The following is a 15,497-nucleotide window of genomic DNA, read 5'->3' as shown; positions in this document are numbered from 1 at the left end:
GAAGTTGATATAAGCCTCATGGACTTCGGAGTTGTAATAGCCACCACATGCGTCCAGCATGCTCAAGCCCACGGAAAAGTCGGAGTATGTCTCTCCCTGCCAACTGTCGGGCTCGGTGCCGATAGACTCCGATTCTATGCCGACCTCACAATAGGTACACTTGAGCATCATTATCACCATGGGTTTGTTCTTGCATGGAAGCTCTTCGTTGATGGCTTGGTGAATTCAATTACTGAAACTAGGCTTCCCAAGGACCTATTTTTGCTTGCATACACAAAATGTAGCCTTGATACGCTAATGATTGACCGCTGCCGAGTTCCATTTGCCTTGGAATGCACCCGCATTCTCGGTTCAAAGGTCTCAATGACTTGAGATATGATCTCTGGTGAAGTATAATCAAAGATCTCCCTCCGGCTCCAGTGTCCAACCCGAGCCTGACGTTAAGCAGGTTCCCCTCTCGCAGTCCTGTAGAAGAATTAATGGTTGATATTCAAGCTTCGTCAAAGATGACACTTACAAACTTATCGCGGGCTATGCAAACCTGCGGAAGCTTTCATTAGCAAAGGCCTGATCTACATCTCAAGCCGGTGCCCGTGAGTCGACTTACGCATTTAGTCTTTTCGGCATTGAATTTGCAGCACACGTTGTATTTGCTCTGGCGGCTCTGACCTGGACGCGGGCTGCCGCCATTATCTCGCGTGGTGTCGGGGACCGGGTTACGGAGATGGCGTTGGGGTTCCGTCGGGCTGCCCGGGCTTGCAGCCAAGGCGACGGCCGCCGCTGCAAGTAAACATAAAAAAAATCTCATTTTTCTTCCGGGAAAAAGTCACGTCGTCAAGTGCTGAAAGGTCAGTACCAGAGAGAGGCGGTGACAAAGGCGCGCTTTGAGAGGTCGTAGGATTGTTGATCGACGTTTAATGGGACGGAGACTAAAAATGCGTCGATTTGAAATCGTTGTTTCCCTTGCCCATGCTGAGACCAGAATGGTATGAGCACTTGAAAGGAAAGGTTTCTTGAAACTTTATCGAGAATGACACCTGCCTGCTACACTCATTCGGTAACGCAGTAGAAGCGACTGAGCTGATTCTTTTTCACTGAATTTGACCAGTGGTGATTTGAATTGGAAAGATAGAAGAAAGGGAGAGCTGAGCAGGTTCTCCGTCTAGACGACATCTTCATCCAGACCTCGCGTCATTCATCCGACTGGCCCGGGCGGTGCCTCTTTTCAAGGTTTCGTTTCATCTGACGGGATGCGCTGCATTCTCAGTGGCTCAAACAACTCGAAGTGCAAGTGATCAGCCAAACTCTGCAAGCTGCTGGGTGGCTAAGTAAGTTCCGAGGCGTCCCTTTTCAGACGTTCGGGAATTCCCTCAAAAAGGGATCAACCCTCTCGCGAAGTCTCTCTGCCAGGGTAGAGTGCTTAGATTCTGCCGCCTCCAACGTGTCGCGAATGAACGCTAGGTGACTGTAGTTGCCCTCACACCTGACTATTGAACTCATGCGCGAGCATAAGACTGAGATTATAGTTGAACGTGACATCACAGAACAATATGTTGATAATATGAGATATCGAGAGGCTCAACCTCAGTGAGAATGGCGCCACACTCTCAACTCCCTGACCTTGGCTCACACGTACTCACATCAATAAGTGGGTTAAAAAAAAAAGGATTGTGTCTACTGCAGGAAGGGCCCTGCTTTGAGTGATTGCATTCTCTTCTACGAAATAGAAACCGCTATTAATGCTCGCTCTAATCATACTGATTCTACATGTCTGCACCACGCGACTCTCGTCGGCGGTGAACACCCAGGAGTGGGTGGCATCGAGTGAGTTGTTGCTCCCGAGGGGGGGGCTGTGTGCCATATTACGGAGCCAATCTCATCGAAGATCTCATCGATCATGCATGGGGTCTTGTTCTTGGTCGCATTCACATGAGAATACGTCGTTTATGCTGAGGCACAGTGGCCGCCGTCGACGCGAAGGTCGGCTCCGGTCATGAAGGAGCTACCCTCGGACAGGAGGAAGACGGCCGGAGCCTTGAAGTCCTCGGGGGTGCCGAGGCGCTGGAGCAGAGCACCGCGCATCCAGGTCGTCTCGACGTCGGGCTCGGCCTGCAGGAGCTGGTCGGTCATGGCGGTGCGGATATACTGTTGACAGATGAGTTAGACATGGACGAGTGAGAGTGGCATGAGATGGAGGCCAACTTACACCGGGGGAGAGGGTGTTCACGCGGATGCCGTACTGACCCCATTCCTGGGCGACGGATCTGCACATTTGCTGGACAGCGGCCTTGCTGGTGTTGTACGCGCTGCAAGTCAATCCCTACAGAGAATGTCAGCCAGGGTCCACACTTTTCAGACAGACTGACAAACTTACGCGGTTGGCGATCTCTCCAGACATGCTGGAGATGAGCAGGATGCTGCCCTTGCTCTTGCGGCCGACGAGCACGCGGGCGGCCTGCTTAGCGGTCACAAAGACACCGACGACGTTGACTTTTTGTATGCGCTCAAAGTCGGCGACGGGGTACTCGAGGGCAGGGATCTTCTGCTGGATGCCGGCGCATGCGATGGCGCCCCAGAAGGGAGCGCCACGCTGGTCGGCCTCGTCGGCGATCTGGTTGAAGATCTTCTCGGTAGCGGGCTCGTCGGTGATGTCGCACTTGTGGTATGTGACGGAGAGGTTGTTGGCCTTGGCCAGCTTGGCGAGGTGAGCCCACTCGACGGCGGCGGGCTCGGGGAGGATATCGAGGCAGGCGGCGTGACCTCCGGCCTCGAGGACGGCGAGGGCGAAGGTGATTCCGAGGCCACGGCCGCCGCCGGTGATGACAATGGTCTTGTTGGCGAGGGAGAAGAGTTGAGGAGTAGCGACGGAGGAAGCGAGAGGGTCCTTGGCCTCGGGCTTGGGGTGGACGGGCTCCGCGGGGAGATCCATATCGCTGACAGCTACGGGAGGCATTGTGAAGGTTGAAGGTTGGGTATCTTAGTAAACAGTGTGTATAGAAAGGATGATATTACAACAAGGCTGTCGAATGTCTAAAGGTCGCAGTTGTTCAAGGTATGAATGAAGATGAGCAAGGCACAGGTAGTGAGAGTGGGAGTGAGCTAGGTGGACGAGGTCGAAACAGAAACATTGCGGTCACGGGTTGGCTATATGAGTGACACAAGAGCGGCCGGGGAGGACGGGAAGACGACGACGAGTGTCGCTTGGAGTTGTGTGAAGACATCTTGGAGGATGGATTGCCGGGCGTTCATCGAGGCGACGGTGAAGCATCCCGACGCGCCGGGGCCAACATGGTGCTGCAGCTTCGATGTTTGCGCGGCATTGACTCCGCGGCACCGCTGGAGATGAACGGGGACGTGGAGGGGGGGGCAGGTGCAAGCGCTCTTGGCGGGACGTCTCCGGTGTGAAGGCGGGGGGACGGGAGACGGCAGCCGGTCGGATGAGGGGAACTGAGGGCCACTTGAGAGACACAAAGAGCAGAAAAGTGTAAGTCTGGACTCTTGTCTGTGGGTTGGGTTCAGGTCACGATGGAATCAGGAATAGACTTTCGGCGATGACGGGGCAAGGGGACGGCAGCAAAAATAGTTCGACGAGATTTGCAACGTTTATTGGGTCAAGGACCCGGTTGTTTCCCATGGGAGAGATGCTGGAGACTGGAGTTGGGAGAAAGAGCAGGCGGAAGCGAAGAGGGTCTGTCTGATACTGGACGGAAGAGATCCTATTAGAGGACAGCTGGAGTCGACAATGCGCCAGCGTGGCATCCAACCATACCATCCACCAACGACACAACAAGCAGACAAAGAAAGGAATGGATCAAATGGAAAGCTGCCCGCGATGAAAATTGTTAGTGTCTGATGGGTGTGGAGACTCCGCACACTAACAGCTTCAAAATCTGCGCGTTCACGCGGGTGGTTTGGCGGGGAAGAATGTTGAGACGGTGAGTGGCCAGAGAAGTCTTACGTAAGGAGACCAGAGGGTGGCTCGTGCCCGACGCCAGCGACAAGACGGCAAAACGAAGCGCTTCCAATCTCCCCCGGGTTGAAGCACGGACCACACGCAGCTTTTCTCGCTTAGTCACCCGCAATTTTCTGCCCAATGCTCATCCATCAAAGACACTGATACGCCCGCTGCTCTTCGGGACTTTTCCGAGTCATCGCTCTGCGCTTCTGGTCCGCTGTTTTGCATCATCGATCAGAATTTAAAAAAAAAAAAGGCGCTTATGATCTGAACCTTCTCTGATCTCATTTTTTTTTTAAAAGTGCTTGTGCATGCACCAGCGCTTGCCTTTACCTCGTCCTAGATTACACACAGCAGCTGCATCGCCCGACGCCAGTGCTGCGAACTTTCTGACCAATGAGAATCGTGAATGAAATCTGCCGTACTTTTCCCGACTAAATTTCCCGGCAGTCAAGTGACAGTCGCCGGTTGCTCCCTTCCCCTGCCTGTTTTGGGAAACGTTAAGCGCTCCTTCCGAATGCCGTACTGCTTCGCATTGGCTTCACATCCCACTTCCATCCCAAAATGGTCATCTCAAGCACACAGAGGGGGCACAACCAACCCAAGCCAGACAAGACCAGACCAGCATGGCCACGAATATATCTAACAAAATGGCCCGATGCCCGCCTCTGCCGTCTACTCGCTGGCCCTTCTGTTTCTCCTCACTTAACTCTCGAAAGAGACACGACTTGCTTGATACCATTTGCTTTTGACGGCTGCTTCTCTTTCTCTTCGTTGGACACTGTGAACGAGGTCAACGTCAACCAAGAAAACGAGTGCGACTCCCGACGCTACCCCACACTCTCACACCGAGACCGAGATACCCTCACCTCGTGATACCCCCGACGTCTCTCATACACAATTCACAATGGCGCCCAGTGCAGTCCCCGCCGAGCCCGTCCCCCATGGCGTTGTGGCCGCAAAGTCAATCAACGGCTCAAACAGCCAGTTCCAGCTCACCGAGGCCGACAAGAAGGAGGTCGACTTCGTTCTCCGCACATTCCGCTGTCTCATCGCCGACTTGTGTGAGCAGTTCAAGGGCGGCCACCCCGGTGGTGCCATGGGCATGGCTGCCATCGGAACCTCTCTCTGGAAGTACATTATGAAGTACTCTCCCAAGAACCCCAACTACTTCAACAGAGACCGTTTCGTTCTGTCCAACGGCCACACATGTCTGTTCCAATACAGCTTCCTGCACTTGACCGGCTACAAGCACATGACTATGGACCAGCTCAAGTCCTACCACTCTAGCCGCACCGACTCTTTCTGCCCCGGCCACCCTGAGATCGAGCACGAGGGTATCGAGGTGACGACCGGCCCGCTGGGCCAGGGTATCGCCAACGCCGTTGGTCTGGCCGCTGCTAGCAAGCACCTGGCCGCCACTTACAACCGTCCCAACTTCCCCGTCGTCAACAACATGACATGGTGTATGATTGGAGATGCCTGCTTGCAGGAGGGTGTGGCTATGGAGGCCATTCAGCTTGCCGGCCACTGGAAGCTCAACAACCTGGTCGTCATGTACGATAACAACCAGATTACTTGCGATGGCAGCGTCGACCTCTGCAACACTGAGGATGTGAACACGAAGATGCGTGCCTGTGGCTGGAACGTCATTGAGATTGAGGACGGCAACTGGGACGTCGAGGCCATCGTTCGTGCCATGGATTCTGCTCGCAACAGCAGCGACAAGCCTACTTTCATCAACATCCACACCGTCATCGGTATTGGCAGTGCTGTCGCCGGCAACGCCAAGGCCCACGGTGCCGCCTACGGCCCTGCTGACGTTGCCAACATCAAGAAGAACTTCGGCATGGATCCCGAGCAGCACTTTGTCGTGTCTGACCAGGTTTACAACTACTTCCGCGAGGCTATCCCCCGCGGTGAGCAGATCGAGGCCGAGTGGAACCAGCTGGTTGAGGCTTACACCCGCGAGCACCCTGAGCTTGCTGCCGAGTTCAAGAAGCGTGTCGCTGGGGAGTGGACTGCGGACTGGCGCAAGTTTATCCCCGCCAAGGAGGACTTCCCTACGACTCCCACTCCCTCGAGAAAGTCGGCTGGTCTCGTCTGCAACCCCATCGCTGCCGGAGTCAACAACCTGATGGTCGGTACCGCTGACCTGTCTCCTTCCGTCAACATGATCTGGAAGGGCAAGGTCGACTTCCAGAACCCGGACTTGAAGACGACTTGCGGCATCAACGGCGACTACACCGGCCGCTACATCCACTACGGCATTCGTGAGCATGCCATGGCTTCTATCGCCAACGGGTTGGCTGCTTTTAACAAGGGTGCTATCCTCCCCGTCACCTCCAGCTTCTTCATGTTCTACATCGTGAGTGACACCTGATCTCAACCCACTTACAAGTCCATACTAACGAATCAGTACGCCGCCCCCGGTGTGCGTATGGGTGCTCTCCAGCGCCTCCAGCAGATTCACATCGCGACCCACGACTCGATCGGAACCGGCGAGGACGGCCCCACCCACCAGCCTATTGCCCTGCCCGCCCTCTACCGTGCGATGCCGAACCTTCTGTACATCCGTCCCTGCGACAGCGAGGAGACGGCCGGTGCCTTCATCGCGGCGATGGAGGCCAAGGAGTCACCGACGATCATCTCCCTCTCGCGCCAGAATCTCGAGCAATACCCCCAATTCACTTCCCGCGACAAGGTGCTCAAGGGCGCCTACGTCTTCAAGGAGGAGCAGGATGCCGACGTCACGCTCATCGGCGTCGGCGCCGAGATGGTTTTTGCCGTCAAGACGGCCAAGCTGCTCGCGGAGAAGCACAACATCAAGGCGCGCATCGTCAGCTTCCCGTGCCAGCGCATCTTCGACAAGCAGTCGATTGAGTACAAGCGCGAGGTGCTCCAGTACCGCTCCAAGGCGCCGCGTGTGGTTATCGAGGCGTACGCTGTTAACGGATGGGAGCGCTACGCCGATGCCGGCTACTCGATGAGCTCTTTCGGACACTCTCTCCCGGGCCCCGACGCGTACAAGTACTTCGGTTTCGACGAGAACGTCATCGCCCCCGAGGTCGCCAAGCTCGTCGAGGAGGTCAGAGCCAATGGCGTGGACAGCCTGCGGGGCGAGTTCCGGGACCTGAACCCCGTCCACCACCACTAAGCACTTACTCATGAAGCTGTCTTGAAGAATTTTTTTGTCGCATCACACCCAACGAGCTCTAATGAAGAAAGAAGAGGAGGACTGGTTCGGGACAAAGGTGCGAGCGGCGTTTAGGGGGGGCATATTTGGCACATGGATTGCATAGACACGGATAACCCTGGATAGTAATTGAGCCCGAAAAAAGTTACACGATGCCTTATTTTGGAATTTCGAGCGTTGGCCACGGCATCAGCAGGCCGAGTTCCGAGTCATGAGCGAACCGGTGTCGCAGAGCAGCGCGGCCTCGTTGTGGACTGCCTTTGATTGGTTTCATTTCTTCGGTTCGAGCTGGGGGAAGATCGCATTCTCAGCCTGCTTTCTGTCTGTCCTCGTGGTCGTTGTTCAGAATTTCGGTCTTTGCTTTTGAAGGGGATCACGGATGACGATGCTATCGTGATTCCATGTCAATTGGTCGGGGAAAGCTCCGACGGGTCCCTTAGAAAGATCAATGGGCGGACATGTCAGTTCTCAGCTTTGGACCGAAAGTCCGCGGGCCACGCACACACTCAATCATGCTTAAAAAAAGCGACAGCGTGACGCTCATTGCCATCCGGAACGGCAGTGGGAAAAGCTTGAAGGGGGGACTGCTGGGCTGCTGGGCTGCTGCTCCTCTCCGGGTGTGGGGGAGTGTCACTGCGGACAGCAGAATGGCGGGGGTTCAGCCGGGGATCCCAGGGCTTTTGTTGCTGGACTTTGCTCAGGAGCGTCCCCCGAGACGAGGGGTTCAACGGTTCAGACCACTGAAAGCAGCGCATCGCATTCGCAGCCAGCAGCCCAACGCTCAGAGTTTGTCCCAAGAGCTGCGACGACAGGGGCTACCCCTGTTTATCCCCGGGCCAATCTCTTCAGCCAATTCTGGGGGGCGGCGGGCAGGCAGTTCGAGTAGGTAGCTGTCACCAGGCCGTCCGACACCGCTTACAACTGCCCCCAGAATCTCCCCGCAAACTCTCCTCCCCGTGTGTCTGTCTCTGTGTTATTGTTCGAATTGGTGAGCGAGGTACGGTAGCTCCATCACAGCTCAGCCCCTTTGCCTCTTTGACATTGGAGTAGTAGACCGGCTGCTCGGGATAGCTCTCAGCCACGATACATGACGCTATACCACACAGCCAACCAGGAGAAGTCGTCGAAGAAGAAGAAGCAACATGTCAGTCGCCCTCATGTGCTCCGAAGCCGCCGTCATTGGGCACCAAACCTCAATCTGAACTGCAACTGCAGGGTCCTTTCACCTCTCAACCATCGGCAAACACCTCCTATGCAAAACTAGAATGAACTCTGTTTCATCTCCCGTCCTTGGCCTCGGGGGGAGTTAACCAAAGCTGCAGCTGTTCTCTGGCTCTTCTTCACAGGTCCCTGAACAGCTCCATTCGTGGCAATCTTATCGAACCATTTTGCACATCTTACCTTACCTTATACACACACGACATCCCATCTCTACCCGCACCGCCCGCCCGCCTGGCTGGCTGTCTTCGCGGAAGCGCATGTCGAAGCGCAACTGCTCCACGAACTTCTCACACAACCTTTCACCAATTGGACGACCTACCCCAGCAATAGCCGCCTCCTGCTGCTGCTGTTGCCTCTCCTGCCGCAACAGGATTGCGCTTGCGCATTGCGATACCCAAGGTCTAGACCCTCATCGCCTCACCAACGCCCGCACCGCACCGCCTCAGGGAAGCTTCAATCCCATCCTGTCGCCATCATGGTCGACAGGCCGTCGTCGCCGGCCGAGGAGGGCCAGACGACCCGGCCACGTCCGCACCCTCCTCCACCACCCACCGATCCCGACCCGGACCAACCACCGGCAAAGAAGAAGAGGACCCGGACACGAACCGGATGTCTCAATTGCCGCCGTAAGAAGCGCAAGTGCGACGAGGGGCGGCCGGCGTGCGGAGGCTGCTCTCGCCGCAAGGAAAGGTGCGAATGGGGCATCAAAGTCACCTTCCGTGCCGAGAACGCCCAGACGATCCTGCGAGACCACCCGTCAATGAGAAAAGCTAGGAGACCACCCCCACGGCGGCATTTTGAGATTCTTGATGTCACAAGCGAGGTCATTCGGGACTATCACCTCCCACCAGGCTTTCACGACTACGACTCCGAACCGGAACCAGAACCCTCACCGCTGTCACCACCAGGAGGTGATGGTGAGGGAGACCGTCGCAAGAGCCTCGAGGATGGCGAGACCAAGACCTTTGACAGCCCTGTATCATATACGACATCGACGGCAGGTGGCCATACGGCTTCCATCGCGGGCTCGAGTACCGCAAAACGAACGCTGTCTTCCTCAGGGCCTAGTTCTGCACCAACAGATCCGGTTGCTGTGTCGGGCTTTGGCTCGCTTTTGACGCCATCAACACGTCGAGATGACGACACCAGCGACAAGGGGCACGCGCAGACGGGCGACCGCATGGATTTCCAGGCGTCGCCCTCATCTGCATCGCAGCAGCTGCTCACCGACAATGCTGTCGCAAACCTGATATACCTTAGCCAGGGCGGCGGTGGTGCTGGGCAGGGGCCACACGACCATCACTCAACAACCACGGTCAGCGGCATTCCCATCACAACCCTCGCTCTCGACCCCCTGATAGACGCGCCCTTCGAGTTTATGGACCAAATGTTCACGCCAGAGGGCTCCTACGAAGACGGAATCTTCTTGCCAGGATCCGCATACCACGAACTACACTCAACACTAAGAAACCACCTCATCCAAGAGGTACGGTCAAATGGGCCAACAAGACCAGGTTCGCCAGCCTCTGGTCAGAACTCAAGACGAAGATCCATCGACGCCAGCTCTGGTGAGAACTCGTCCGCCGAAGCGCCTGAGGCGACTGGAGAAATATCTTCGGATCACGAGCCCCCTTTCCTACCCCTGGAAGAGGAGTGTGCGCTATGGAAGAACTGGGTGGATGAGATCTCACCCTGGCTGGACAAGTTTGACAACCAGCGGCACTTCCAACACTCTTTACCGACCATGGCTCGATCACATGACCACCTGCGCTATTCAATGCTTGCCTTGTCTGCCCGGCAACTGGAGCTGAAGAACCGGGACCGGCCGACGGATCAGAGTCTAGCCCTTTACCAAGAAGCGATACACCTTTTACTACCACAACTCTCAACTCGAACAACAGCCGTCATAGCGTCCTGCGTGGTGCTCTGCGTGTTGGAGATGGCCAGCTGTTCGCCAAAAGCTTGGCGAAGACATTTGGACGGCTGCGCCAGTCTAATGGAGGCCGTCGGCATGAACGGCTTCGTAGGCGGTGTCGAGCAAGCTCTCTTCTGGTGCTTTGCCAGAATGGATGTCTGCGGCGGTCTGATCTCGTCGGTGAAAACTCTGATCCCGGTCAACCACTGGGCGTCGCAAATCGACCTCGAGGCAGACGTCGGGTTGTTCCTCTCCCACCCCGGCCATGATATGTGGGCGAACTATGCAGTCTATATCTGCGCCCAGGTCCTTGACCTCTTGGCCCCACTGGCCAAGGCGAACCCGGGTGGACTATTCTTTGACGGACCTAGGAATGACATGAGATACCGAGTGCGGTGGATGAAGCTATGGAGATACGTCGAGGACTGGCACAGCCGTCGGCCGTCCGAGATGCAGCACATCATGTCGATCCCCTCGTCCGACACGGAGCCCTTTCCCAAGATACTGTACAGCAACCCGGCCGCGATATCGGGTAACCAACTATACCACACGGCGTCTCTCCTCATGTTACAGAACAGGCCAGCATCGCTCCGGTTATCCCCGAGACCTCGGTCAGCGCTCTGGCATGCCAGGCAAATATGCGGAATATCAATGACTAATCACCACCACGGGGCCTGGACAAACAGCGTCCAGCCCCTTTGGATTGCGGGACGTTGCATGAGCCACCCCGCGGAGCATCGTGCGATACTACAGCTCCTGGAGAAGATTGAAAAGGAGAGCGGATGGGGCACCAAGTGGAGGGCAGATGACCTGAAGGAGTTTTGGGGAGACTTGGGAGACGGTTAGTATATGCCTCCGGCTGTTTTTTCCTATTTTATTGTGTGTGAACACGAAAGCATGAATTGGATGATTGAAATTGGGGGGAAGGGATACACATGTTGTTTTCTTTTCATTTTGGTCAGATGGGTTGATGAAGTTGCTCTGACACTACATTCTGTGTGAGTAGCTGCAGCCGCTCGGGAAAGAGTTGGCGCAACGCGACCTCAGCGCCACGCGTCGATATTCAGTATCGGCTCCTCTAGTATCGAAACAACAGCAAGTCTATGATACCAAAGCCTAAAAGCCGCATCCACACATGCGCGCGCAAGATGGCTCCAATACTACGTACAGTACATCACAAAGCGGACAGGATCCGGTCTAATGGTTCCAGCACGCGGTCTCCGAGAGGCTGGATTCCGAGATTAGCATCACGCAAAAAAGTTTCTGTGGTACCCGCCAAAAGCTTCAACATCTGACGTCGCGATCCCCCCATCTGGGAAGAACGAAGCGGCCCCATGGGCAACAAGATTGGCGGCCCCAGACCACCTCGGGCTACGAGCGAGCGACCAAGGAAGGGAGGGAGGGAGGGCGTGGAGAACGTGGGTCGAGGCACACATCCCCACCCCGTGTTTTTCATGTGTCTTCTTTTTTTTCGTCGCCAGGGACTGACCCCGTGAGTCGTACGGAATAAGGTGAGGCACTACCGGCTTTTTTCACACTGACGGCAGGCGGAAGCCCAGCGTTGCGGCGTTCATGCGGGATTGCGGAGGAGGACGACAAGGGACCGGCCGGGGTCAGGGACGGGGGATGACCTCATCTCCCTGTGGCCGTTCCCGTTTTGGGGGTGGTTCGACGGGAACAAGTGCGAACTTTTGACGCGGCCCCGACCTGACAGTGCGCTAGGGACGGGTTAAGACGGAATTGGAGGTTCTTGGGCGGCAACCCGAGGCGCACTTCACGATGGAAAATTCGGTGGCTGATTTTGATGCGTCTCTGAGGCGTCGTCTGGGTGGTTCGTCGGACTCTTCGTCCGTCTCGCATCGTCTGGTCCCAATTGCCCATCGGTTAACGTTCTCCGGGCTGAACGGCATGCCTCGAGTGAAGCGGCAGGGGTTTCTGTTTCTCCTAGGAGATTTTCGCCTCTGCTTCAGCCGATCGATGTGCATGCCATACCAGTAGAGCCAGCCAGATGGGAACCAGAGCCAGAGCCAGGGCGTCAGGGTTCGTTGAACAAGTTGGATGCTTGGTTGCTGGGGTTGCAGGGCATGTTCAGCCGCAAGTCTGGTTCGTGCGCTTCGAATGACCTCGCAGCTTTTCTTCTGCAGGAAACATGGGGAAAAGTGAGCAATCACAGTCGTCCATGACGGCTCAAACAGGCCATTGTTGGATCGGTGCTAGGCCCGTTGACCGACGGCTATTCGGAGGGAGCCGGAGCGGCACGGCAAGTGGAAGCAGAGTTGTCTGAGTCTCAGTCCTCCCGCCGGCCGCGCAGGCGCTTTCAACTGCCCTGTCATCTTTGCAAAGGGCAGCTCGACGCCCCTTCCACAGAGTGGCCCTAAGTCGGCGAATTTGATCCTGATCCCTGTCTGTTCCGTTGCGGCATCGCTCCCTCCCACCATCCACCCATCGGCACTGGCCCCGGATTCACCTCCGGACCTTGGCCATGAGCCATGTCGATTGTTCAATTGCATGGCTGGGTTCGGCAAATTTTTCTCCCCCAAGAAAAAAACCCGCGGGAAACCAGCCAGGGACTTGGGTGCCATCTTGCCGCCGTTAGGCCCCAATGGCAGACCACAACTGTTGGTCGTATTGCATTGAATTGCGCGCACACACACATATACCACGCTACTTGATCTACATACAAAGGATTTTACTAAAGAAAAAAAGGGACAAAAAAAAAACCCTTCAAGTCTTTTCCCGCATGCCGGGTTTTCACAACCACAGAGGTCGTCGCGAGTCAGTTTCGTGCCACCCGCCCATTGAAGCGCCTCCAACTGCCCACAGCAACCCAAGAACAGACATCGGGGTGCCGCTGCAGTTCACGTCGTCGCGGCCCCCCCTCCCCATCTTCAGTTCCATGGTCCCATTCGCATGTCTTCTTTGGTTGGCCTTAATTACCTCCGCGCTGGGGTCCCCGCACTCCGGTGCCCTGTGGGGAGGGGAACAGGTTGCTCCATGGGTTGAAGAGATGCAGCATTTGACACGGGTTCCCCAAGGTTTTGGCTGCAATCAAATGACGTTGTTTCGTAGCGGCGCCTAGTGGTTAGACGAGGCGAAAGGAGGTTGTTGGTAGCGAAGTTTTTCTTCGTCTTTGCTTTTTCGTGTACCTACTTGTATGCACACACTCTCAACACCAAAAGCTCACATAGCCATGGTCACTGGAAGTTGCACATATAGATAGCCACGCCATCCCCATCCCATCGTGAGAGGGGCCTTGTCTCTTTCTTTTTTTGACCCAGTCAGCTTTGACCCTCCCCCAGATCTCTCTCGCCCTCTCTCATCGGTCCGCGATTCAAGTCATCGCGTGAGACACGAGAGCCTCCCCCCACCCTCTTATTTTGTTGTTTTGGATTTCGAGCGACAACACACATCCACACTCCTTACTCATCGCCATCACCATCAACACCGCCATCCATCATGACCATCCTCACGGGTCGCCCTCTCAACTGGGCCATCACGGCCACGGCCGGATCAGGTAAGACGGTCCTCCGGGACGTCGCCGGGAAATTTTCTTGTTAACACACGGATTTAGGTTTCTTGTTATTCGGTTACGATCAAGGTGTAATGTCAGGTCTCCTCACCGGCTACGCCTTCACCCGGACGTTCCCCGAGATCGACACCACCAACGGCGGCGGCGGCAGCTCATCGCTGCAGGGCACCGTCGTAGCCATCTACGAGATTGGATGCTTCTTCGGCGCCATTTTTTGTCTGATCTTTGGCGAGCGGCTTGGACGCCGCAAGTGCATCATGCTTGGCTGCATCGTGCTGAGCATCGGAGCCGCGTTGCAGGCCGCCTCTTTTGGAATCCCTCAGGTAAGAGGCAATTACCGGCATATCTGATTAACTCACAACTCACTGATGTTCTTTTCAGTTGATCGTCGGAAGAATCGTAGCGGGTCTAGGCAATGGTTTGAATACGAGTACAATCCGTAAGTGTTGATGATAAACTCCATCCATCGTGGACAGAGATGCTCACTCTGATTAGCTGTTTGGCACTCCGAGTTGATGAAGGCCGATAACCGAGGCAAGGGTCTCGCCATCGAGCTCGCCATCAACATCTTTGGAGTGGCCCTCAGTTACTGGGTCGACTACGGCATGAGCTACGTCGGAAACGACTCGCAGTTCCGCTTCCCCCTCGCCCTGCAGATCCTCTTCGCCGTCGTCACCTTCCTCGGCGTCCTCGTCCTGCCCGAGTCCCCCCGTTGGCTCATCGCCCACGACCGCCACGACGAAGCCCGCCACATTCTGTGGGCCGTCGAGAAGGACGCCCACTCCATCACCGAGAACGACCCCAAGCTGCAGGCCAACCTCGCCGAGATTCAAGCCGCCATCCGCGAGGAGCGCGAGGCCGCCAACACCGGATCCTTCAAGATGATGTTCAAGAACGGCGACCAGAAGTTCTTCTACCGCACCATGCTGGGTATCGGCGGTCAGTTCATGCAGCAGCTGTCCGGCATCAACCTGATCACCTACTACGCTCCCGTCATCTTCCAGGAGTCCGTCGGCATGTCGCACAACCTCTCCCTCCTCCTCGCCGGCTTCAACGGCATCGCCTACTTCTTCTCCTCCCTCATCCCCATCTGGGTCATCGACCGCCTCGGCCGCCGCAAGCTCATGCTCTTCGCCGCCGCCGGCCAGTGCGCCTGCATGGCCATCCTCGCCGGCACCGTCTCCAACGGCAGCGTCCCCGCAGGCATCGTCGCCATCGTCATGCTCTTCCTCTTCAACTTCTTCTTCGCCGTCGGCCTGCTCGCCATCCCCTGGCTGCTGCCCGCCGAGTACGCCCCGCTGGCCATCCGCACGCGCGCCGCCGCCCTCGCCACGGCCTCCAACTGGATCTTCACCTTCCTCGTCGTCGAGATCACGCCCGTCAGCATCAACAGCATCGGCTGGCGCACCTACGTCTACTTCTGCGTCTTCAACTTCTTCTTCATCCCCCTCATCTGGTTCTTCTACCCCGAGACGCAGAACCTCAGCCTCGAGCAGATCGACCGTCTCTTCACCGGCGGAAAGGTGCAGCTGCACTGGAAGGCGAGCATGGGCACCCCCGGCGATGCGACGCACGGTGCTGTCGAGAAGGACTCCGAGTCTGGCTCTGGAGAGCTTCGTGTGGAGAACAAGGAATTTGGCCAGTAGTTGGTTGGCTCCGTCAAAGTTGGGGGAAGAGCTGT

The 15,497-nt window shown here is 56.3% G+C and overlaps 5 protein-coding genes across 5 annotated transcripts; 3 read left to right on the top strand and 2 right to left on the bottom strand.

Annotated features, from left to right (window-relative positions):
* Positions 1 to 396: 396 nt before the first annotated feature.
* Positions 397 to 808, bottom strand: CGGC5_v016447 (uncharacterized protein; the record flags this gene model as incomplete). The annotated part of the gene is made up of 3 exons (XM_032021131.1): positions 397 to 465; positions 518 to 541; positions 608 to 808. The coding sequence occupies 3 exons, from the start codon at positions 806 to 808 to the stop codon at positions 397 to 399; spliced, it is 294 nt and encodes a 97-aa protein (XP_031893602.1).
* Positions 809 to 1,944: 1,136 nt separating this feature from the next.
* On the bottom strand, positions 1,945 to 2,953 carry CGGC5_v016446 (D-arabinitol 2-dehydrogenase; the record flags this gene model as incomplete). The annotated part of the gene is made up of 3 exons (XM_032021018.1): positions 1,945 to 2,145; positions 2,207 to 2,320; positions 2,375 to 2,953. The coding sequence occupies 3 exons, from the start codon at positions 2,951 to 2,953 to the stop codon at positions 1,945 to 1,947; spliced, it is 894 nt and encodes a 297-aa protein (XP_031893603.1).
* A 1,909-nt stretch (positions 2,954 to 4,862) lies between these two features.
* Positions 4,863 to 7,112, top strand: DAS1-1 (Dihydroxyacetone synthase; the record flags this gene model as incomplete). Its single annotated transcript, XM_032020908.1, has 2 exons — positions 4,863 to 6,323; positions 6,375 to 7,112. 2 exons carry the CDS (start codon positions 4,863 to 4,865, stop codon positions 7,110 to 7,112), a joined length of 2,199 nt encoding a protein of 732 aa, XP_031893604.1.
* A 1,735-nt stretch (positions 7,113 to 8,847) lies between these two features.
* Positions 8,848 to 11,532, top strand: AMTR1-2 (Transcription activator AMTR1; the record flags this gene model as incomplete). The annotated part of the gene is made up of 4 exons (XM_066153519.1): positions 8,848 to 11,128; positions 11,294 to 11,313; positions 11,370 to 11,451; positions 11,498 to 11,532. 4 exons carry the CDS (start codon positions 8,848 to 8,850, stop codon positions 11,530 to 11,532), a joined length of 2,418 nt encoding a protein of 805 aa, XP_066007152.1.
* A 2,211-nt stretch (positions 11,533 to 13,743) lies between these two features.
* Positions 13,744 to 15,462, top strand: STL1-4 (Sugar transporter STL1; the record flags this gene model as incomplete). Its single annotated transcript, XM_032020684.1, has 4 exons — positions 13,744 to 13,801; positions 13,859 to 14,139; positions 14,198 to 14,255; positions 14,312 to 15,462. 4 exons carry the CDS (start codon positions 13,744 to 13,746, stop codon positions 15,460 to 15,462), a joined length of 1,548 nt encoding a protein of 515 aa, XP_031893598.1.
* Between the last annotated feature and the right edge of the window lie 35 nt (positions 15,463 to 15,497).

This window comes from Colletotrichum fructicola (assembly GCF_000319635.2).
Source record: "Colletotrichum fructicola Nara gc5 chromosome Unknown KSG_Nara_v1_contig10, whole genome shotgun sequence".
In the NCBI taxonomy this organism is placed as follows: Eukaryota; Fungi; Ascomycota; class Sordariomycetes; order Glomerellales; family Glomerellaceae; genus Colletotrichum; species Colletotrichum fructicola.
The sequence above is the reverse complement of the archived record's forward strand: the minus strand, read 5'-3'. Positions and strand labels throughout refer to the sequence as shown.